Source organism: Elephas maximus, chromosome 9 (genome assembly GCF_024166365.1).
Source record: "Elephas maximus indicus isolate mEleMax1 chromosome 9, mEleMax1 primary haplotype, whole genome shotgun sequence".
In the NCBI taxonomy this organism is placed as follows: Eukaryota; Metazoa; Chordata; class Mammalia; order Proboscidea; family Elephantidae; genus Elephas; species Elephas maximus.
The window spans coordinates 47,587,801-47,612,854 of NC_064827.1; the positions used below are offsets into that span (position 1 = coordinate 47,587,801).

A 25,054-nucleotide genomic window follows, 5' to 3' on the forward strand; every position below is an offset into this window, starting at 1 on the left:
AGGAATTCTCGCCAGTCTAAATAGGAGCATACAGAAGAGAGAATTTTTGACACTTTTTTTTCACATTTAGGCTCAACAAGGTGTCACAGATTTTCAGTAAGACAGATGAGCTATTTATTTAAAAAACAAAACAAGGTTTTGGAAAGTTCCTGTTTTTCTTTTGCGAAGTGGTACTCTAAGGTTGTAACAAAAAAAGGGGGAAGGGGGTGGTTCAAAAACATTCATGTTTCACAGACCCTGGTTTTAACCTTAACCATAGCAGTTATTCTATTCCTATTTATAACATTACCACTTTGTTGTCTTTTTTTTTTTTTTAATTTTCCTTAATCACTTTCTGCCGTCAGGGCTGCTTTGCAGAAATCATACATACTATGTCCCAATTGGTTGGGGGCAGAAGCAGCTGAACCTAGTCTGTAAGAGAAGTAGTAATAGCGCCTGGTACTACCGCCTTGCATCATGAACTGTATTTACATAGAAACTGGGTCAGAACTGGATTTTTAAAAAAAGCTTTTGAACACCTTTTTTTCTCATTCTCTACATTTTCTTCATGTTGAAGCTTTTCAAGGGCCTGTTACTCCTTTCAGCATGAATCTTTTTTTTTTTTCTCCTGCTGAGGGAAGTGTTCTGCAGGATTGCTGATGTGCTCTTTCTCGTGACTGAACAGCCTTTCCTGTGTCCACAGCATCACCTAATAATCCAGCAGTACATGGTGACCCTGGAGAACCTTCTCTTCACCGCTGAATTAGACCCTCACATCCTGGCTGTGTTCCAGCAGTTCTGTGCCCTGCAGGCCTAAGTGTCATGTTTTCCTTCTTGTCAAGATTTTTTTAAATATCTTAAAATAATGTCTTATTTTTGATGGTTTGAATGCTTGCTTTCTTGTAGTATCCTTCACTTATTAAATGAAACAAAGGGGGAGGAGGACAGTGAGGAACATGAAGTTGGTTATCTTTAATTGCCCGTACAAAGCAAACGATTTCCTAATGACAGTAACGTGACGCTGACCATGGGACGTCTTATGTGCGACAGATACAGCTTTTCTAATTTGGTATTTTCTTAAGGCATTAAAAAAATAGATAACTAATTTGAGGTATGTGAAACACTAAAGGTCAAGCTTCCAAAGTAGTATATAGAACTGGTGCATTTATTACCAAGTAGCGTAGCTTTTCACAGCTCCTGGATAACCTAACATGGCTGAATAAAACTATGTTTTTTAAACTTTAGTATTTCATGATTTATCATCAGTCTGCTTTAAAATTGGTAATTTCTTACTGAAGATATATTTATCTTCACTTGAAATTTTCTCTTCAAAATATTTTTAGTAGTATCTTATGACACTTTGTTAGTATATAAAACTGTTACTACTTAAGAGCAGTCGTTCCCAAATTTGTCTGAATATTAGAATTACTTGGGAATCTTCTAGAAACGATTTTACAAATTAAACCACTCTCTCTGCAAGTGCGACACAGTAGTTCTTAACGTCCCCCAGGTGATTCCAATGGGCAGACAAGTTTAGGAACCACTGTCTTAGAGCTGCAGCCCTAGTGGCACAGTAGTTCATGCGGTCAGCTGCTAACCAAAAGGTGGGCAGTTTGAACCCACCAGCCACTTCGACGGAGAAAGATGTGGCAGTGTGTTTCCATAAAGTTTAAAGCCTTGGAAACCCTATGGGGTTTTTGGTACACAGCCAGAGCTTCGAATCAGTTTTTTCCGGTTCAAACCCCTGCTGAAAATTCGCGTTCCCACCCCAGATGTAGGCAGTCCTCGTATTATGAATGAGACCAGTTCCTGTGTCTGAAGTCGCATTTTTAGTAAGCTGGAACAGGTGCATACAGTTCTTACTTAGCATTTACTACAAGACAAGACTCAGGCTGTTTCAGCGATTTAGAAGCTGCACGTGCAGGAAGTTAAGCTGATCGTGAGGAAGGATTTGTCGGATTTGTAGTGAGGGCAGATTTACATAACAGAAAAGAGTTAAGTACTAGTTGTCCTCAAGTCAGACAGACGTCTGTTAGCTGTATCCTGAACCAATCTACATTTTAACAAGATCCCCAGGTGATTCTTAGAGATACTAAATTTTGAGAACCACTGCCCTACTCCCTAACCAGCAGCATTAGCATTGCCTGGGAACTTGTTAGAAAGGCAAATTCCCAGCAGGGGTTTGAACCAGAATGAACCTGTTCCAAGCCCTGCCTAGAGCATCCAGTCATTTCTCCTAGCCTCTGAAGGTCATATAGAGGTAGCCAGACGGGCTAAAGCTATACTTGGAATTAGATAAGGGTTTGAATTTTGTTTCTAGGAAATCTGGTCCAAGTAACTACTAATTCCTACATGGTTTTGAGACTGTTTTGTAAAATAAGTCTCACATTCCAAATTGGCAATCTGACATTCCAGATTTCTAGAATTTTTTTTTACTTCTTTCATGAAGCTTTAGAGAAACTTTACCAATAATCCCACAACTACTGGTAGTGTTTTTGTGTGCTTCCAACATAGGTATCTCCTTTTACTCAATATATAATAAGCTTATGATGCATTGAGCATTCTCCGTATATGGTGTTTTTGGTGTACCGTACATTCACTTGGCTACAGAATATAGTCCACTCAATAGATGGAAATTCCTAAGATTTTTAAAACCATACTGTCTAAGACAAGAAATAATTATTCACAAGATCATGGTTGCATGGTAGGATACTAGCAGAAAGGGGTAAAAACTCAGGTTCTTGGCTAATGTTCTTTTGTTTACATGTTCCTCCTTCCCATTGTGTGAGCACAGCACAAACTATATAGTTACTTAGAAATGGCTCCTGTCCTCAAGGAATCAAAGGATAATCATTTAAGTCGTTGCAGCTTTTTATTTGAGCCTGACCTGCTTTGTAATCCTTGCATAATGTATTGCAAAGTTTGGCTAGTTGTACTTGATCCAGATTCTAGAGGGGTTTGTAGGTTTTCATTTCCTTTTTTCTTGAATCCTCTCTTCATGTGTAATGGTTACTTCTAACAACTGTTCTACTGATGTGACCTGCCCTGTCCCAGTCTGAACCTATATCTATGGAAAAGCTGAAATAGGGATTGAATTTGGAAGAAATAAAAGTACAAGAGTAAACATTCACTTTCCCCAGTAATGAACTCACACAGACAAAAGGATGGCACGTCACTACACATCACCTTGCAATAAATCAATATTCTGTTAAGTGTATTGATGCCTTTTAATATGCTTTTGATAAAGTGAGCATATACCGTTTTCCTTGATTCCAAATCTCCCCTCCAGGAATTAGTCGTGCAGCGATTCAAATGAAGATAATGTGTTTTGTTTTCCTGGAAATAATTTAGCATTGGTTTGTATAATTACATCCAAAAATGAAAGACAAGGAAAGACCTTGCTAACATGGGTAAAACAGATTGAGCTGTCAGTGATATCTGGATACCAGGATTGTCTAAAACTCACGACGGTAAAACGTGAATACAAACATACCTCAACTAGACAAAACTAAATATACTGGTCTTGATGTTAATATGTGCTCATTAACTGGTGGCTATTAGTGCCAGGTGCTATAAACGCACCATATTTATTCATCACAGTAGTCCTGCCCACAGGCCCCTAGAGAACTTGCCCAAGGTCGGCAGCCATTAAGTGGAGTTTGAACCTAGACCATCTGGTTCAAGAGCTCATCCCTTCCTCATTGCAGCCCAAACCCCTAATTGTTACTCTTTCATCAAGATGGAAGCTTTTTTGTCCCAGGGAATATTCTGTCCCTGTTCAGAATCAACACTTGAGAAATATATAAAACGTTTCTGCATTGAATACTTACGTAGGGTAATTATAGTCTCAAGCCTGACTGTTATGGTTTGACTTATTTTGACTTTTGCCTTTCTCCAAGAATAATCGCTAGCAGCTGGTTGAAAGATAAAAATGTATACGTGCCCTACCTATATTTGTAGCTGTAGGATAAAGAGTTATATTAGAGAACAACCTGAAAATACCCAGTTTTATCTTAACTGAACTTTTGTCAAAAAAAAAAAAAAAATGCATAGTTCCTATAGTCAAGCACATGGGATCAAATCCTATTATTTACTAGCTGTAACTATTCTGTAATCCTTTTTACAAGATACGGGGGAATGTGATCAGCTAAACTTGATCCAAATGCCTGCAGTGATGTGAGATGATGTCACTTCCTTCCCTCCAAAAAAAAAAATAAACCCAGTGCCATCAAGTTGATTCCAACTCATAGTGACCCTATAGGACAGAGTATAGCTGCCCCATAGAGTTTCTAAGGAGCACCTGGCAGATTCAAACTGCTGACCCTTTGGTTAGCAGCCATAGTAGCACTTTACCACTTTGCCACCAGGGTTTCCTCCTTCCCTCAGAAGTGCCAAATAAGCAGAAAAGCAAGTTGTCTCCCTTTCAGGATTGCATGAGAATACCCATGAGGCACTTAGCATAGTGCTTGCCTGGCATGTAGGAAGTGGTAGTGGTGGTTATGATAAACTTATCAGTACCTGATTTGGTCAACAATCAGATAGTCAACCTTGAAAATGGCTGTTTTTCCATTTTTAATCTAGCATTTGAAAAGGGCTGCCTAGACACTAATGTCTGAGAACATGGCCAGACTCCCACAATTCATTTTGTGTTCCAGCTATTTGTCATGACTTCTCCCAGCAATAGTTCCCTACACCCTCCACAGCATTGGAAAACAGAAATACCCTAGAAGGCCTGACCCATCCTCTAAAGTGCAGAGGTATACTACCATTCCTGTTTGTTTCTTGGGATGAGTCCAGTTCAGCCAGCATTTGCCTTTATTTATCTTCCTCCTACCCTAGCAGTCTAGAGTCTGCATTAGTCTCTTATTCCTTCAATCCATAGCTCTAACCTGCCGCTTTTGAACATACTCTACCACTCAGCTCCTCACCCATTATGGAAACAACAATCACAGATCCAATACTCTGCCCACAGCTGGGCCCTTTGAACCTTAACTGACACTTGTCCTTAGGCCATATTGTACATACTTTTAATGAAGCAGTATCTATACAGTATTGCATCTACAGAGACTTCTACATTTCGGTGAATTTTGAATAGAATTTAAAATTACTTTGAATTCATACTCCCTAGGGTCAATCTTTGGAAAACCCTTGTGTAGTAAGAAAGAGCTACGGCTGCTAACCAAAAGGTCAGCAGTTGGAATCCACCAGGCACTCCTTGGAAACCCTATGGGGCGGTTCCATTCTGTCCTTTAGGGTCGCTGTGAGTCGGAATCCACTCGATGGCTACGGGTTTAAGGCGAATCTAAATTTCCTTTATTTAAATACAAAATACTGTAAAACAGATCACTGAACTAAAAATTACATTTTCTCATAAGTCAGTTCATGGCCACACACAGTACAAGTCTTTCGGTACATGTCATCTTCTACGTTTTCTTCTGGTCCATACTCATGCTGATGTGCAGCTGTTTCCCTTTTCCACACACTGCTTCTTATTGCTCGCCGCAATTCTAAGATAAAAATAAAAGTCAGTTTTTCATTGGTGGTGTTCAGCTGAACCCCAAAATAAATCCATCAGGCTTTCCGCTACATCTATAAATAGATAATAATCAAAATTGATTATGTAAAAACTTGGCAAGCTTACTTTTTTACCTCTCTGGTGTAGCCTGTGAAATCATTCAAGTTATTGTTAAAGTAGTGTGAAATGGGAGACTCAGAATGGGGTTAAAGAGATGGCAACAAGAGAACCAACAGACGTAAGGGGAGATGAGTTAACAGGATACCGTGTGTTTGGGCAGCTGACTGTAGAAAACTGGATGTCGCAGCAGGAAAGGGGAGTGAGCTGAAATGACTTAAGAAAAACATTTTTAAATTCTTTGTGTATAAACTGGGAGCTACTTTTATCTAAAAGGCCTGTGAAGCTTTGCTTCCAAAAAAAGAAAAAAATTAATGCCAAGAACTCTGCCACTATGCTGATGTCTCATCTCAGAAAAACTGCTCACGCACTTGACCTTAAGTCTCTTAAGTTCTTTATCCTATAAAATGACGGCACCATCTTAAGAGAGTTGCTAAAAATTATTAGAAAGCATAACCTAAATAAAAGAATCAGAATATTAAGAGCTGGAAAGAACAACAGAGTTTTGTTTTATTTCACTTTATTTTGCAGCTGGGAAAACTGACAAAGATAGAATGTGAACCTAGGTCATCTTACTCCAATGCTTGGAGCTTTCTCTACTACATCATGTTAAAATGTCATCTTGAAATAGAGCTATGTGTATGCTTTAAAAAGCAACTAAGTCACATTTTCAAAGTTCTTATTACATTATTACCAAGAAACCAAATGCTTAGTGTTAGTTGAAAATGAACAAACAGGTAACTTCTCAGTTTCTAGTTTAATGAAAAAAAGCAACCTAACGGTTTATGTTTGCATCCTGACCAGTAACCCATCCAGCCCAGCACTCTTTGGCTGAGGCACCAGACCACCTCAGTGAGAGTATGAGAGCTATCATCTATAATCTCTGAACCATAAAAATCAATGTATACCAAGAAATCACAGATTTTCCTTAACCCACTTCAGACTTAAAATCTACGTCAATATCGAAATATTACTTGAATCTTTGTATTTACACCTTTCTTAGGTTGTGAGGATAAACACAGCTATGTATCGGGCACTGTTCTAAGCCCTATATACATAAACTCAAATCCTCACAGCCCTGGGAGATGAATATGACTGTCACCCCAGTTTTATAGATAAGAAGTTATATAAACTGCCCAAGGTCAAGCAGTTAGTTGATGGCAGAGGCGTAGTCTATGTGCTTAACCACTAAGCAGTACTACCTTTTTTATACCTCCAGTTTGAAAAGCACTTTCTTTTAAATTTATTATTTTTAAGCTTCAATGTATACACCTCTAGGTAAGTTCCCAACCTGGGTGGGGGGGGATCATGTTCGTCCAAATTCTAACCTTTATTCCTGTCAATCTCCTCTTGTATACTGAAGATCTCTGATTTTTTGAGACATCTGGGATGTTCTATGTCCCTTTATTATTTTACTTTACCCTGGAACATTTTCTAAATAAAAGATAAATGAAGACATATGCTGCCCAGACTGCTTGGATGACTCATGGATTCAGATAAATGGTAGGAAGACGCTTCCTGTTTGATTTCCAATACCTACTTGATTTTCAGCCTTGTTCTGAAGAAAGGTATCCTGGCCACTTTACTGCCCCGCTGAGAAAATTCTTCAAAATTTGAGTGTAGCCCAGTCACTGACAGGCTAACCTCTCTGCCTAATATATTAAGTGCACTTAAGAAGAGAGGTAAGAAAAATTATTTTCTTAACACTAAAAGAATAAACCCATTGCCATCAAGTCACCTCTGACTCATTTACTTAAAGCGAAAGTCTTAGCTTTCTAGCAATAACTGAACATTAAGGTTTACACTGCAATGATCAAATACTATATTAAGGATAATGAGAGCAGGTTTCTCACTGTCAGAGACAGGAGTTATAAATAAAGAACCCTGCAGTTTTAAATTAGAAGAATGTATCAGGGTGAACTCAAGGTTAATTATATGTAGTTTTGCTACTGATATCTGCTTACACTTTTTACCCAAAGTTTTTCCCTAGGCCCTTATTTCAATGAAAACAATTTTATACCACCAACTTTACTTAAACACCTTAATTTTACAAAAGAAGCAGGCCAAATGCTGCTTATGAGGTAAACTTTATTAGGAACTGTTGGAGGGAGGCTAGACACTTTAAAGACCTGATAGGAGGGTGGGAAGTATTACCCTAGGAGGCCCATTTAAAAATGCTGGCAAGAGCATAACTTTAAAGAAAGGCCTTATCACTACCTTGTTTGTAGGAAGGAGGGTTGCAGACCCAAAATGTATCTGCACCAACTGAAAGTTCACATCCAATGTCAAGGCCAAAGAATACTGTATTTTTTTGAAATTCAGTTTAACTGAGCAGTAATGATGCTATCATTACTGTTTTTGCCTTCCTGGATCTAATAGTTCTTTAATAGCTTGAAATCACTGACAAGAACGTTTTTTCTCTTGCACCTTGTCTACTTAACATATACCTAATACTATTTATACTTTTTTTCGTAAGATAAATTCTCAGATTGCTAAAGTAGAATATCATAATCTAAAAGCAGGTAAATGTAATCTCTTACCTTTCCATAAAGAGGTAAGCTTTGTGTCAGCTTCTTTGTGGATCAAAATCAGAAGACCAAGAGGAATCAGGTTCCAATTCCTTTTCAACTAAAAAACTTTTAGATTTGCCTTTATTCCTCTCTGTTCTGAGCCTTCTTAGCAAGCTGCAGAGTAAACTCCTTGTTTCTAATCTCTACAGTGTCTACTTCACTCTCAGCCCTTTGTGGCCTAGCCAGGAGGACAGGAACATATCCACCAACCTCTAAATTAAATCAACAAGAAGAAGCCATAATTAAAGAAAGCATCACATTGACCTCTGCACACGAAACACCAGAAGACAGTGGGGTAAACATTACAAAAGGATTTCATATGCAAAAGCAACAGAAAAACATTCTTAGATATGTAAAAAAAAAAAAAGATATGTAGGGACCTGGAAAATGTACCACTTAAAAGACATGCTTCATCCAAACAAGAAATGAAATGACCCAGTCCTAAAAAGGTCTTACTCAAAAAACTTCAGGGCAAATTCAAACTTCAAGGATGAGGAAAATTCATAGTAGTTTACAGTGATTAATAACAGCAATTTAATACAGTGAGAAAAACAGCCAGTTATATCTGAATTTGTAATTCTTTTTTAAAAACCCTGAGAATTGTGCAAATCTAAAAAATGTTCTGTTCATACTATTATTTAATAAATATGCTATCTTAATGGAATCTTTATAGTAAAAAGCAAAATGAAATTAAACCGATGTCAATCTTTTATTCTTTAGTCAAATTAGTGAGTCACCATTAGCTATTTTCATCCAGACTACAAAAGCCAGAAAAATTAGTCTCTTTTTTTTTTAAATATTTGTGACTTTGTAAATATAAATTGCAAATCCTTTATTCCTTTATCCACAATTGTTGTCTGTACCAAAATACCATAGGAAAGTGATTTAAGGAGGCAGCTGGGAGGGAAAAGTTAAGGCGATCCAGGTAGCTGAGGTTAGTAAAAACCCTAGGCTAGTACATAATTAGTCTACAAATATGCCCTCCTCGTTCACACCCCTTAAGATGTCTTTTTGTTACTTTCTTTAACCGTCAAGGCTCTCTGTGATGTTGGAAGAGAGGAAGGGCTAGGGGAGAATATTGACAAGATTAAACAAAGGGGCAGAATTCAGGAAAAGTCTTTTCAAATCCTCTCAGTTGGTCCTTGCTAATGTCTTTGAATACTGTGACAGCAGTGGCTAAGTTTGAAAAGATTCTTCAATGAAATGTTCTTATATAATAATTTGCTATAGGAAACTTCTATACAAAGCCTAAAAGTGCATACCCTCTGATTCAGGAATTGATAAGTTAGCTATAATGTATACAAAGATGTATATGACGATGTCTATCATGGGCTTGTCTTGATAAACTTGATAAATGTACAACAGTACTTCTGTTTTTATAAAAATATTAAAAAGGATCTATCTATAGAAAAGAATTGGAAGAACAGACATTAAAATGTTAGTAAGAATTGTCTCTGGGTAGTAGTTTTCACCTTTTCTGCCCTGCATTTTTATACTAAAAAAAGGGGGATCAATTTAAGTTTTATACACACACACGTGTCTGTAATTTACGCCACACTGGGACTCTATATAATTAATATATGAAGAACATTTATGCCTCCTTTTTAAGACTCTTTAGGGATTCATGATAGAGCACACAGTGCCCTTTGTGCTTCTATAGCACCCTAAGTTCATCAGTATCTTAGCACTTATCACACTGTTAGGATTTTAAGTTTGTCTTTCTCCCCTGACAAACTGACAGTATTACATTAGCACAAAAAAAACCACCAAACCCATTGCCATCAAGTCAATTCTGACTCATAGCAACTCTATAAGACAGTAGAACTGCCCCATAGTGTTTCCAAGGAGCAGCTGGTGGATTAGAACTGCCAACCTTTTGGTTAGCAGCTGAGCTCTTAACCACTGCACCACCACGGCTCCATATATACAGTACCTGGCAAAGAGCTGACACTTGGTAAATACTGGATGAATGGCTGGATGGTGGCATAGAACTGACAGACATGCATATATGGATAGATGGGTGATGCACGGACAACAGAATGGGTAGACAGATGGGCAAAGGAATGGACAGACAGATGGGCAAAGGAATGGACAGTTGATGGGTAGACAGATGCATGGATGGAGAGATGAATGTAGAAATACAGACTTACAGTCAACAAAGTCTGGTTCCAGTCTCAACTCTTCACTATTTAACAGTCTACCTTCCTAAGTCTTTTATTCACATGTAAAATAAGAGTGATTCAACTAGCTAATGTCAGAAGGTCCCTCCTAGCTGAAAAGTTAGATGACTCAGATTTTTTCAATTTAAACAATCAGAGTGGTTTGCTGAGGAGTATCTTTGCTTTTTACAACACTGTTGGTCATTTTAAGATGTCATCAGTGCCAAATCCTTGGCCAGGAATACCATCCCGACCCTAAAGCTGTTACTATATAAAAGCATGTCTCACTTTAAGATGACAGCTTACATGCTTTTCAGAAATGCAATACTGTGAGAGTTGGACTGTGCCTCCAACACCAACCTACTAAGGGCAAACTTGACCTTTTTTTCCCCCAATCTGCAAAATCACATCCCTATATATCTTCTTCACACAGGAAGAACTTAGCTGAAGGCTTTTTACAAAGTGGTAAAGCAGTATGTCATGATATAAAATGCAGCCACTTACCTTTTACTTTTTTATCAAACTTCTTCTGTTTCATTTTTTCCCGATTTTCCTGTCGAACTTCCTTTGCTGCTTCTAATGCTTCCTGACTACCCCAAACCTCTAGAGACCTCTTCACAATCTATAACACAGAATCCATATTTAATTTGGTTGTGATTCAAGGTTGAAAAATACTACAAGGTTATAATTATCTAACTCAAGTATAAATTTATAAATATCTGAAATTCAAAAGATTTTACATATTAATGATAAGCAATTCTAATAACATGTCTGTCTACATCTAAGAAAATCTCAGTAAATATATACGGAATTAGATTGTAAATAGAGAAGTTGTTCTCCCTCTGAATCTATTATTTGTTTTATTTGAAGATATGGGATCTTCTAGTACATACAATTCAAACTGTGCTCTAAAGCAGGTCCTCCCAATCTTTTCAATATAATGGCACAGAAAGGGTATTATTATATTTGTACCATTCACTGGGGTAGATACAGGAGGCTGTGACTCAAGGTAACTAGCCTGGGCACTCCTGCAGCCCAAGGCACTAGGCAGATAAACAGCTTGGCACACTTTTATAACCATTCACAGAAGTGGCATAGCAGTTGAGTGCTCTGAGATATACTAGAGTTACATGGATAGGGTTCCAGATGGGTGTTTCCCAGGTGGAATTAAATCTTAGGTTATTTGTGAATTCCTGAAATTTTTCTTTTTTTTTTTTTTTTTAATGATCCCCCCTACCCCCCCGACCCCCCACCCCGGGGAAGAGGGTCTGATGTTTATTCCAAACTTTTTTACTTTCTGAATTGCACGCCTAACATCACCCAACAGCATTATATTTATTCCAAAGTGCCATACTAAAAAGTAAAATATTATGTTGTTAAATATCATTATACGACTGTGACTCATATACAAAGGAAAAAGATCTTTTTAACTTTCTGTAAGCAAAACTGAATTATAATTAGTTCATTGTTAAAACTTCACCTGATCCAGAGTTTGAAATGAATACAACTAATGAGAGACCTGTAATTTTAAGTAGAGTTTCATATCGCCCCACTGTGAATGGTGAGGGTTCTTCTTCACAATAAATTTAAGAGCTGGTTCTCTCTTTTCTAGATCACACTCTTTCAGAAGATATTCTTGTTTTGCTTCTGTTTTGGTTATAAGCTTGTGTTTATCATCAGCATCTCTGAAAACAGATTAAGTCCATTATATAAATTCATTTTTTACTAAACTAAGTTTTCACCAAAAGGGAAATATACTTTTTCCTGCAGCTCTTGAGGTCAAATTAGCAGCATAAAAATTCTAAAAGAAAAAATACTTTATCTTTTACTTATTCTGAAAAGCTGTTACATTGGCAGCAGACCCATATCATCTAACAGTTTAAGAATTTTTTTAATTTTTATTGTGCTTTAAATGAAAAAAAAAATTTTTTTTTAAATGAAAGTTTACAAATCAAGTCAGTCTCTCACACAAAAACTTATATACACCTTGCTACATATTCCCAATTGCTCTCCCCCTAATAAGACAGCCCGCTCCCTCCCTCCAGTCTCTTTTCGTGTCCATTTCGCCAGCTTCTAACCCCCTCTACCCTCTCATCTCCCCTCCAGGCAGGAGATGCCAACATAGTCTCAAGTGTCCACCTGATCCAAGAAGCTCACTCCTCACCAGCATCCTTCTCCAACCCACTGTCCAGTCCGATCCCTGTCTGAAGAGTTGGCTTTGGGAATGATTCCCATCCTGGGCCAACAGAACGTCTCGGGGGCCAGGTCTGGGGGCCGTAACCACCGGGGTCCTTCTAGTCTCAGACCATTAAGTCTGGTCTTTTTTACGACAATCTGGGGTCTGCAACCCACTGCTGTCCTGCTCCCTCAGGGGTTCTCTGTTGTGTTCCCTGTCAGGGCAGTCATCGGCTGTAGTCGGGCACCATGTAGCTCTTCTGGTCTCAGGCTGATGTAGTCTCTTGGGCTCAAAATTACCTTGTATCCTTGGTGTTCTTCATTCTCCTTTGATCCAGGTGGGTTGAGACCAATTGATGCATCTTAGATGGCCGCTTGCTAGCATTTAAGACCCCAGACGCCACCTCTCCAAAGTGGGATGCAGAATATTTTCTTAATAGATTTTATTATGCCAATTGACTTAGATGTCCCCTGAAACCATGGTCCCCAGACCCCTGGCCCTGCTACACTGGCCTTTGAAGCATTCAGTTTATTCAGAAAACTTCTTTGCTTTTGGTGTAGTCCAGTTGTGCTGACCTCCCCCGTATTGTGTACTGTCTTGCCCATCGCCTAAAGTAATTCTTATCTACTAATTAGTGAATAACCCTGTCCCACCCTCCCTCCCTCCCCCTCTCATAACCATCAAAGAATATTTTCTTCTTTGTTTAAACTATTTCTTGAGTTCTTATAATAGTGGTCTTATACAGTATTTGTCCTTTTGCAACTGATTAATTTCACTTAGCATAATGTCTTCTAGATTCCTCCATGTTATGAAATGTTTCACAGATTCATTACTGTTCTTTATCAATGCGTAGTATTCCATTTTGTGAACATACCATAATTTATTTATCCATTCATCTGTTGATAGACACCTTGGTTGCTTCCATCTTTTTGATTTTGTAAATATTGCTGCAGTGAACATGGGTGTGCATACATCTGTTAGTGTAAAAGCTCTTATTTCTCTAGGATATATTCCAAGAAGTGGGATTGCTGGATCGTATGGTAGTTCTATTTCTAGCTTTTTAAGGAAGCACCAAATGGGTTTCCAAAGTGGTTGTACCATTTGACATTCCCACCAGCAGGGTAGAAGTGTTCCAATCTCCCCACAGCCTCTCCGACATTTATTGTTTTGTGTTTTTTGGATTAATGCCAGCCTTGTTGGAGTAAGATGAAATCTCATTGTAGTTTTGATTTGCATTTCTCTAATGGCTAATGATTATGAGTACTTCCTCACGTATTTGTTAGCTACCTCAATGTCTTCTTTAGTGAAGTGTCTGTTCATATCTTTTGCTCATTTTTTAATTGAGTTATTTGTCTTTTTTTGTAGTTGAGTTTTTGCGGTATCATGTAGATTTTAGAGATCAGGCGCTGTTCGGAAATGTCACAGCTAAAAACGTTTTCCTAGTCTGTAGGTAATCTTAAGAATTTTTTTTTTTGTACTTATTTCAAGTTCCTCATATGCCACAAATGATTTGAAATGACTTATGAGAGTAAACATAAGTAAGCGCAAAGACTCAATAAGAAAGAAAATATAAAAGCATAAAGTCAAGATGAGCAAGAAATGAGGAATATAAACATGCAAGCTCCAACCACCTAACATGAGTTTCCAGTTGGATCTAAGCTTTTTCAAAGCCAAGATAAAAATGTAGACACAGTAATTACATAGTTCTTCTCATTCAGCTGTTTCCCATCGATGTGCCAGGTTTGAGGCACTGGGAACAGAGCAGAGAATACAAAGCCCTGTTCCCATGAAGCTTACATTCTAGTTGGGAAAAGACAATTAACAAAAAATGACAAGTAAAAGTGCTATAAAGAACTGTAAGCCATGGTAAAGGGACAGGAATTTCCAGATAGGCTGGGTGATCAGAAAAGGCCATGATGACGTGCTATTTGAGCAGAGCCCTTGAGAAGGCAATAAGCATTCTGGATAGCTAGAGTACAGTCACAGCACAAGGAACAGCAAGTGCAAAGGCTCTAGGGCAGGCGTGCTTTGCAGCTGAAGCTCACAGCAAGTAGGTGGTGTGACTAGAATGCTTAAAGTGAGGAGGAGTAGAGGGAGCTAAAGTCAGAAGTAGGCAAGGGCCTCGTAGCAATGGCAGAGATTAAAAATTTTATTCTGCATGGACAGAAATCATTAAAGAGGTTTGAGCAGAAGAGTGGCATGGTCTGGTTTATATTTTTAAAAGATTGTCTGGCTGCCATATGGAGAAAAGACTCAAGGGGTGCAAAAGCAAGGGGCCAGAGACCAGTTAGAACACTAAAGCAGTGGCCCAGGCAAAAGCTGATGGCCGCCAAGACTAAGGTAGTAGTAAGACAGAATGAGAAGTAGACTGATTCAGGATATGGTTTGAGAATAGAGTCAAACGGATTTGGAATTAAAGATGGGATAGTAGAGAAATGAAGGAGGTCTTTACGAAATGGTGAATACTGAAGCAAGTGCATGTGTAGGTCAGGGAGGGGAGAAATCAGTGGTTGCAGCAAAGGATTCTATCACAAAACCACAGGACTTAAAATTGGGAAGGACACCAACGCAGGACTTGGCTGAGGTAAACAATAGGGATAAGAGAATTATGTGGAGTGAGAAGTATTATTGGGGTGATAAAGTAAAAGAATAAACGCCAGAAGAAGAAGAAAAAAGGTAAAAAAAAAAATGACAGAAGAATGTGATTTCTCCTCATCTATTCTCTCCCTGCCTATCCAGTGGGGGAAAAGTTGAGTGGAAAGAGGTAGGCTGAAAGGACCACTAGAGTGGTTGAAAAGGTTTTTCTCCCCTCCTCTCACTAATGGCCCCAGTTCTCTGACCAAGGTGTCAACATACACTGGGATAAGTAAGAAACAGGGATTCTTAGAGTCTGGGTGAAGAGAAGGGCTGGAAACTTGCTACTGAGAGATGGTAAAACCCCACAGGCCAGCTGAAAGGAAAAGGAAATTTCTATGGCAAGGCCATTGGCATCCTTCCTATATAGGACATATCATAAGTTTGACAAGCACAGGCTAGAGAATTCCTGTATTTCGTTCTCAAAATGGAAACCAGAGAAATTTTAGTCAACTCCCAAAATCAAAATCATAACTAAGGAAACATTAAAGCCAAAAGGATCGACTGTTTTGCCCTAAACCTATATGTAAGCATTAAACATAAGCAATGAAGAACACTGTCTGAAACAAAGTTAAGTACCTGCAGTTATCACAAGTTGCTAAATCAAAGTGGTTCATGAGATAAGAATCCATAAATTCTTTCCCACATTCTTCACATATTGTATAATCAAATTCCATAACAGGTCCTAAAAAAGGGAAGATTAATTCTTTAAGTTTCCTTTTTCCGTAAATAGAACAATACATTTTCTTCTACTTTATTCTCTTATGTATTTTATGCCCAACACAAATACATTTAAGTAGAAGACAAAATAAAAAACTGATTAAATAATCATATATATCTAAAAAAAAGTTTTTAAATGAAAAAATGAACTAATCTAAGGAATAAGGTTCTCAATAAATATTTCTTGAATGACCTGTTAAATGAGAGTGCAGGCATTATAGCCTAGGATAGATTCAGGATTCTACAGAATAGTTAAACTGAGTCTTCATATACATAATCACAGGGACCCTTAAAGATGACTGAATTCAACACCTTCCTTCCTGATGTAGGAATTCTTCTCTATAGTATCCCTGTCAGGTGGTCTTTCACTCTCTGAGCTCCTCCAGTGCTTTGCTACCTTGTGGCAGCACTTCGCATGGTTAAGAAGTTTCTCCATTTTGGAGTCACTGTGAGGCTCACATGATACACATGCCAGCATCTAAGTGCAAAATGCTAAATGTATGTAAGTTAGAGGGCTACATGGGGCCAAAATTTACCCCACTGTAATTCTCACCCATTGTTCCAAGTTCTGCTCTCCAAAGCAAATCACACTAAGTATAATCCCTCTTCCATAAAGGAGGACTTGTTGCATCTGCAGGCAGCTGGAAGCCTTATCCCAGTTAAACCTAACCGGTTTTGACAATTGTTCCTAATATGTCAATTTCAGGCTTCCATTTTGGCCACCCACTTTTGACACTAAACATTTGTCAATATCCCTCTTAAAGTATGGCATCCAAACTAATCTTTCAAGTCTAACCTTCTGAATAAAATAGTTCAGACATACAGAGAATCTTACCTACCTTAATGAGTACACATCAGTTGCTTCATCTAAAGACTAGAATAGATTCTTTTAAACTGTCATATTACACCATTGGCTGTCAAACTTATGATCAAATAAAGCTTCTAGTTCTTTTATGTTTTCAAAGACTGAAGATATCCTCATCCTGATTATAACTTTTACTGAAACATTGACCTTAGGTTACAGTATCTTATACTTACGTCAACAGTTTTTTAACCTCCCAACATAAGTACAAGAACTTACCTAAATGAGGTTCTGGCCCCTCATTTCAGTCCACCAAGATATTCTGAGTATTTATTCTATCAGTCAATATATTAGCTATCCTTACCTATTTTAGAACAACAGTGAGTTTCAACCCTTAGTACACAATCAGAAACACAAACACAAAGTAAACTATTGATCATTTCCATAGGTACAGGTGTTTCTTTGATTTTTAATCTACTAGCAAAACTGCAAAACTTATCACTTTTATGAAGTTAATCTGCTCACTGAGTAAAATAAGCGCAGTGCAATTTAACATCAATCTTCAAAGAATTATGCATATTACACAAAGTAGCCAATTCTAGATAACCTATTTTCTGAAGAATACACTGTACCTGGTAGATGAACAACTTTTCCAATTTTATGTTCCTCTTCTTCTTCCTCTTCTAAAATGAAGCCTCCTCCTGTGTCAATTACCTTCGGGTTTGCTTTTACATTCACCACACCTACAAAAAGAAAAAACAGTCAACAAGTCAAACAGGTAAACCCATATGTTCCCTTGAACATAAACAGACTTTCTTTAAATTTATTATATATCAAACAGGACAAAGATGTCCACTATCATCACTTCTATTCAACATTATAATGAAGGTCCCAGGTAGTACAATAATGCAAGGGGGGAAAAAAAAAACGTAAAGTTTAGAAAGAAAGAAGTAAAACATCTTTTATTCACATATAGTTATATATGTAGAAAATCCACAGGAATTCACAATTAGAATTAATAAATATCAAATACCTAGGAAGAGATGCAGCCCTGGTGGCACAGTGGTTAAGCATTTGGCTGCTAACCAAAAGGTCTGCAGTTTGAATTCACAAGCCGCTCCTTGGAAACCCTACGGGGCATGTCTATTCTGTCCTATAGGGTCGCTATAAGTCAGAATTGACTCAACAGCAATGGGGTAGGGAGAGGTATAAAATTTCTACACTGATATCTACAAAACACTACCAACAGAAGATCTAAATAAATGGGGAAATATACCATGTTCATAGATAGGAAGCCTCAATATTGTAAAGACATCAATTCTCCCCCAAATTTACCCAAAGAGTCAATGTAATCCCAGTTAAAACTGCAACAGTTATTGCGGTGGGGGGTTAACAAGCTGATTGTAACAGTCATACTCATGGTTATGATTACAGCAAAAAGATGTAAAGCAAAATCAGCAGAGGGAAAAAGTGCATGGGGCAAAGTCCAGAGGAAACCAGGCAAGTTTCCAAGAGCCCTCTCCTAGTGGAGTGACTTAGGATGCATTTAATTCCTCCATTATCACATTGTGACAACACTTGTGAAGTACTGTCTACCAGGAAAGCTCATTAGAGCCTCAGCACCCAAGGTTTTTGTTGGGGCTGGTCACATAGGCACCCTCTGCCTAGCATGTACCAAAATTTCAGACTCCCAGAAGTCTAAGCAGGCATTTCACATAAACCACACTGTTGATACAATTTAGGCAATGTAAACTAAACTACCTTGATCATTTACACTCCCAAAACCCAAGTTCCCAAAAGCTGGTATAGTGCCAACCTTCAAGCAGGCTTTGGTAAGGATAATAGTCTCAGGCCAGGTGTTTACTTCTGTCCAATACGAGATTTAGGATTATGTGTCAAATGAGAACCTAACATGCTATATAAACTTCCACCGAAAACTCTAACATATTAAAAAAAAATTTAGATATACATAAAACCAACATCTTTGACAGTCCATAACGCTACTACTAATAATAACTAATATTTGCTAAATGTTAACTTTGTACCAAACACTGTTAAAATCACTTTAAGAGGATTATCTTAACCAGAACAGGGAGCAAACAGGATAAACGAAATTGGGGAAATTTCTATCTAAGGGCTGCCTTGAGGGTTTAAAGGTGGGAGGAATGTGAAGAGAAGTGATTCATCATTAACAGCAAACAACAAATTGAGCTGGGAATATTGCAAAATATGTAACAGCAAAAAGTCAAAATCCTTAATGTATGAGTTTGCTGAAGTGCAAAAAAACTTTTTAGGACTATGGTGTTTCAATGGACAGGGGTATTTAGTCAAGACACGTAGACCGAATACCTCCCTGTTCCTGCCCCCCAAAGGGGGACAAAGACCTTATTGGTTTGACTTACATTACTGGTGATACCCAACACTGCCTAATCTTATATCACTTTCTAGTTTCCTTTGTGATCTGGGTCTAGCTGGCATGGGAGTTCTTTACTTTCTCTATACTTGGCATGTTGTTGAAAGTTGGGGAGGATCCACATGGCTTTAGACAGTACCTCTGGCACCAGTATGTTGGAGAGGGGAGCGCTTTCAAGGTACTATGTGTCAATGTTCATGCGGCTTTATGGATAACGGGGAAAATGCCTCTTGATATACCTAACTTTCAAGGTCTGCATTATAATCAAGATAGATAATGAATACAAAAAGCACTTTATAACATACAAGACTTTAAAAATAACTTGGAGAACTTCTCTAAGGTGGTTTGCCGGCTTTAGTTACAAGGCAGATTCTCTGCCTGTTACACTGTCAAGGGGGAGAGAAATTCTGCTCAGAACCAATAGCAAAAAGCAACAGAGCAAATTCAATGGCAAGTTTGAAAACAATGCTTAAATTGTATACTGCTATAAAATATAAGTGTTATTATTTAATAACAGGAACACTTTGTGAGGAAAGGAGGAGAATGTACAGAAAAGGGACTGGAGAGCAGATGCATTCCTACCTTTCATCCAGTCAACAAAGCCTGAGTATCACACTTGTGCTAAGGGCTAGAGACAAAAACAAGATGCAAACCAAGGAGCTGCCTTCTAGAAGCTGAGACTAAAACCCGTTGCCGTTGAGTCGATTCCATCTCATAGCGACCCTAGAGGACAGAGTACAACTGCCCCACAGGGTTTCTAAGGAGCGGGTGTTGGATTCGATCTGCTGACCTTTTCGTTAGCAGCCAAGCTCTTAACCACTAAAGCTCAGACTAGTGATGGAGAAATCACATGAGGTGAACTTTCCAGTCACAAGGTACAGCAAGGGTAAGGTACAAAGGGCAAAAACAGTGTCCCATGTGCTGGATGGGTGAAGAGGAACTGCAATATTGACGGAGTTGAACGTATGAGGTGAAAAGAGAGAAGGCTGTGGAAATATGGAGAACCCAGGTGATGTAAAAAAGAGCTCCAGGTTTATCATGGAGGCAATGGAAAACCTTTGAAGGGCTTTAAGTAGGAAAGAAAAATATGTGTGTGTTAGATCAGCATTCAGAGACAGGAAAAACTGGAAGGCTTATCAGGGAAAACAGGATGTAGGGAAAAAAATTTAAAAAGGGGGTGGGGTGGAGAAGATGGAACAGATTCTAAAACTTTGTGGAAAGTTTGAGTGAATCACTACCAAGGGCAAAGCCAGCAGCCAGAAACCTGATTATATTAATCAAGGGCTGTTCCGGGAAAGGGGGAAGACGAGATCCACTCCCCTAAGAATAAGTCTTTCTTCCTGAGGATGAGAGATGAGTTTATTATCAAAGAGGCAGCTGGTGGGCAAGGAAACTCTGAACCCAGTGTCAGAAGCCACGAGTTCTAATCCTGATTATCCTGTGCACTTGCCGAACCTGAGAAAATCCCTTTCCTTTTCTGGGCCTTAATAACTACATCTGTAAAACACGGATACCAAAGTCTGCACTATTTATTTTCCAGGTTGGCTGTGAGAATCAGATGAGACCATTCGAAAGCCCTCTGAAACATGTGAGGCACTACAGGTGCCACTCGGTTAGCTCCAAAAAGGTAGCGGCTGTGGCAGTCTTGCTCATCTCTTAAGCCTAGGCACGCAATAGCTTTTTGGTGAGTGGGTGAATGAGCGAGCAGGTGTAGGATTATTATTTAAATGGTTACACAGCTAAAGGCTTTCTACAAGGACCTCCGCTGGGGCTGTAAGAAGCTCTGCAGGAACAAAGCAGAAGGGGAAGGTCTGGGAGAGCTGAGGCGCTGACAGGCACCGGCTGGCACCTCCAGGCGGCGGCTGCATTCTCAAGCTAAAGACCGAGCTGGGCACGCGGCGTGCAGTGAGCGAAGCCCGGGCTCGGGGGCCAGGAGGCCTGGGTTGTCCCGGGGAACGGCTCCGTGGTCTTGGCCAAGTCGCTCCGACAAGGCCAGCTGGGCGGATTCCCGCGACTGCGGGAGGATCTGAGCGCAGATGTGACGGGGCTCAGCGCCACACCCGGAGCCCGGCCCCGACCCGCGCGAGTCTGTACGGGGACCAGGGAGGTGCGGGCAGGGACCAGGGAGGTGCGGACAGGGACCACGGAGGTGCGGGGAGGGACCACGGAGGTGCGGGCAGGGAACGGGAAGGCGCGGCCAGGGCCCAAACCTCCAGTAGCCGCTGCCGCCGTCGCCGGGTAGGGCCGGGCGGCCAGCCGGGCCTGGCGCAGCATCAGCGCCCGCTGCCGCTTCCGCTCGATGCCCGCCCGCACGGAGGCAGGCAGCTCCGCCGGCTGTTCTAAAGCCACTGTCTCCAGCGAAGCTCTCTCGGAGGACGCCATCTCGGACGTCCTCCGACCGCAGCCCCAGCCCCGCGCACGCGCACCGCCGGGGCAAAGCGTGCCCACGGCGCTGATGTGCTCTAGCGCCTCCTTTCGGCGGCCTCCAGGGAGCGGACTCAGAGGGAGCGCGCCTGCGCAGCCGCGGGGGGGCGGTGGAAGGGAGGGGCCGCGGGGCGGGGTCTGAGTGCGCGGAAAAACCGGAACTACCTGTTCGCTTGTAACCTGACGGAGCCCTCCTGGCGCGGTGGTTAAAGGCTACGGCTGCTAACCGGAAGATCGACAGGTCGAATCCACCAGCCGCTCCTTGGAAACCCTATGGGGCAGCTCTACTGTGTCCCGTAGGGTCGCTATGAGTCGGAATCCACTCGACAGCAACTAGTTTGGTTTGTTTGTAACCTTAGAGAGGGGTTGGTACAGATACAACTTCTCGGGATCTTTAAAATAACAGCTTCGCTCGGTGGTTCAGAATTCCTAATTCTGACACTTACCCTCTGGGTGACCTTGGGTAAGTTAAATTCTGAGTTCAATTTCCTCAGTGGTAAAGTGAGGACAATTATGGAACCACTTCATGAGTTGTTGGGAAGATTAGATGTAAAGTCTTCATCACAATAGCTTCCAAAAACAATGATAACAGTTAATAGTAGTAGTGCCAGTCAGAGAGACCAGTACCTGCTTGACCTGATTCCCTTCCAGATGCAAAGTCAGGGGGACAGAGCCTTAGATTTGAAGTCAGAAGGCTTGGGTTCAAACCTTCACCTACTTGCTGTGTGATGTCAAGCAAATGCAGCACCTGGGACCAAGGCTAGGATGCATGAAGTTGACTGTCTTTTTCATGGACTATTCCTTCAGTGTGGCTGAGCTGCCACCAGAGAGACAGTGGGTCTGAATCGAGCGCCAAATATCCTTTTTTTCCCAAAAGTGTGGCAAATGGAGCAAAAGAAGCATTGGTTTTTAAGAAAATTACAAATAAAGCTTAATTGACAAGAAGATAGAAACAACCTAGATGCCCATCGACAGATGAGTGGATAAACAAACTGCGGTGCATATACACAATGGAGTATTACACAACGATAAAAAACAACGATGAATCTGTGAAGCATCTCATACTATGGATGAATCTGGAGGACACTATGCTGAGTGAAATAAGTCAATCACAAAAGGACAAATATTGTATGAGACCACTACTGTAAATACTCATGAAAAGGTTTACATACAAAAAGAAACAATCTTTGAGGGTTACGAGGGAGAGAAAGGGTAGGGATGGAAAAATACTTAATAATAGACAATAAATAAGTAGTAACTTTGGTGAAGTGTAAGACAGTACACCATATTGGGGAAGCCAGCGCGGCCTGTATAAGGAAAGGCCATGGTAGCTCCATGGACACATCCAAACTCCCTGAGGGACTGAATTGCTGGGCTGAGGGCTGTGGGGACCATGGTGTCAGGGAACATCTAGCTCAATTGGCATAACATAGTTTGTAAAGAAAATGTTCTACATTCTGCTTTGGTCAGTAGCGTCTGGGGTCTTAAAAGCCTGTGAGTGGCCATCTAGGATACTCCACTGGTCTCACCCCATCAGAAGCAAGGAAGAATGAAGAAAACTAAAAGATACAAGGGCAAGATTAGTCCAAAGGACTAATGGACAACACCTACCATGGCCTCCGCCAGACTGAGGCCAGTACAGCTAGATAGTGCCTGGCTACCACCACTAACAGCTCTGACAGGGATCACAATAGAGGGTCCTGGACAGAGCTGGAGAAAAATGTAGAACAAAATTCTAACTCAGAAAGAAAGACCAGACTTGCTGGCCTGACAGAGACTGGAAAAACCCTAAGAGTATGGCCACCAGACACACTTTCAGCTCACTAATCAGGCCACTCCTGAGGTTCACCCTATAGCCAAAGATTGAACAGGCTTGTGGAACAAAATGAGACTAAAGGGGCGCACCAACCCTGGGGCAGGAACTAGAACACAGGAGGGAACAGGAAACCTGGTAATAGGGAACCCAGGGTTGAGAAGGGAGAGTGTTGACATGTCATGGGGTTGTTAACCAATGTCATACAACAATGAGTGTACTAACTGTTTGATGAGAAACTAGTTTGTTCTGTAAACCTTCATCTACAGTATAATAAAAAAAGAAGAAATAAAGCTTAATTGAAACCAAGAATCCAGATCAAAGGAGGGAATATGTAAAACTGAATTTCAAACTTTCCTGGAATTCAAATTTTCTGGAGCCATAGAGATGAACCTCTGAAATTATTTCCATGAGATAATCTGTAAACCTTAAAGTAAAATATCCCCTGAAGTCCAATTAAAATAGTTTAGCTTAACTAGTAAAGAATGTCTCCCTTGAGCATTATGCTCTTTTAAGATCTATCTATATGGGATCAAATTGACAACAGCAACTCAAAAGATTAGATAAGAACCTTAGGGGACAGTGAGTTTGTCAGTGGGGGAGGAACAACTCAGAAAAAGAGAGTGAGAATGGTTGCACAACTTAAAGGATGTCACTGAATTTTACGCGTAGAAACTGTTGAATTGATGTATGTTCTGCCGTGTATATTCTCAGCAACAAGAAAAATAAGTTATATTAAAAAAGAAAATTGAAACCAGAAAACATTAAGTTCTAATTACTACATATACTATTCAGGGCGAATTTTCAGAAAGACCAGCCTGACAGACTGAGGTTTCCCACGAATATCCGATGGCTAAAGTTTGAGAAGCATGAATCTAGTGATTCTAACGTATTGGTTATATGTGTATATTTGAAACAGCAAAACCATATACAAAGCAGATAAATGCTGAGATCTTCTGGTTGAACTGGAGGGAGGGATCTCAAGCCATCCTCATTTCCTTTCCCCTCATATCTCTCTCCTTATCCGTTGATCATCTCCAAGTGATAAAAACCCAAATTCTGCATGACACCAAAAGGACCAGCAACAAAAGAAAAAATTGTTAAATTAGACTAAAGCAAAATTAAAAACATTTGTGCATCAAAGGATTCTATCAAGAAAGTGTAAAAAAACACAGAAAAGTAGAAAATATTCACAAGTCATATATCTGATAAGGGTCTAATATCAGGCATAGATAAAGAACTCTTAGGACTCAACAACAAAAACACAAATAACCCAATTTTAAAAATGGGTAAAGGACTCGAATAGACATTTCTACAAAGAAAATATACAAATAGCCAGCAACACATGAAAAGATACTCAACATCATTAGTCATTAGGGAAATGCAAATCAAAACCACAATGAGATACCACTTCACAACCACTAGAATGGCTGTAAGAAAAAAACCTGAAAATAACAAGTGCTGGTGAGGATGTGGAGATATTGGGACCCTTGTACATTGCCAGTAGGAATGTAAAAGGGTGCAGCTGCTTTGGAAAACAGTTTGGCAGTTTTTCAATAAGTTAAACATATAACTACTGTATGATTGAGCAATTCCACTTCTGGGTATATACACCCAAAAGGACTGTGAGCAAATGTTCACATAAACTTGTATACAAATGTTCATGGCAGCCAACAGATAGAAACAACCCAAGTGTCCATCACCTGATGAATGGATAAGCAAAATATGGCAT

At 39.8% G+C, this 25,054-nt stretch overlaps 2 protein-coding genes across 7 annotated transcripts in view; one reads left to right on the forward strand and one right to left on the reverse strand.

The window, feature by feature from the left end:
• Window positions 1-1,211, forward strand: part of NCBP1 (nuclear cap binding protein subunit 1) — a 46,435-nt gene extending 45,224 nt beyond the window's left edge. The window contains exon 23 of one of the 3 annotated variants that reach the window (XM_049896804.1): window positions 683-1,209. In XM_049896804.1, the coding sequence (XP_049752761.1) occupies window positions 683-796 (114 nt within the window). In that variant the 3' untranslated portion in view covers window positions 797-1,209. Of the gene's footprint in view, window positions 1-682 lie in introns of all 3 variants that reach the window. The other 2 variants (XM_049896805.1, XM_049896806.1) reach the window with 2 other exon arrangements.
• Window positions 1-21,520, reverse strand: part of XPA (XPA, DNA damage recognition and repair factor) — a 556,316-nt gene extending 534,796 nt beyond the window's left edge. The window contains exons 1-7 of one of the 4 annotated variants that reach the window (XR_007518771.1): window positions 21,296-21,520; window positions 17,305-17,415; window positions 15,730-15,835; window positions 11,860-12,025; window positions 10,845-10,962; window positions 8,152-8,393; window positions 5,368-5,486 (exon numbers count right to left, since the gene is read on the reverse strand). Coding sequence is in view for 2 of the 4 variants with exons in the window: in XM_049896813.1 (XP_049752770.1) it covers window positions 5,338-5,486; window positions 10,845-10,962; window positions 11,860-12,025; window positions 15,730-15,835; window positions 17,305-17,415; window positions 21,296-21,467 (822 nt within the window). In the remaining 2 variants the exon portion in view is untranslated. Of the gene's footprint in view, window positions 1-2,433; window positions 5,487-8,151; window positions 8,394-10,844; window positions 10,963-11,859; window positions 12,026-15,729; window positions 15,836-17,304; window positions 17,416-21,295 lie in introns of those variants that run through there. The other 3 variants (XR_007518770.1, XM_049896812.1, XM_049896813.1) reach the window with 3 other exon arrangements.
• Window positions 21,521-25,054: the final 3,534 nt, after the last annotated feature.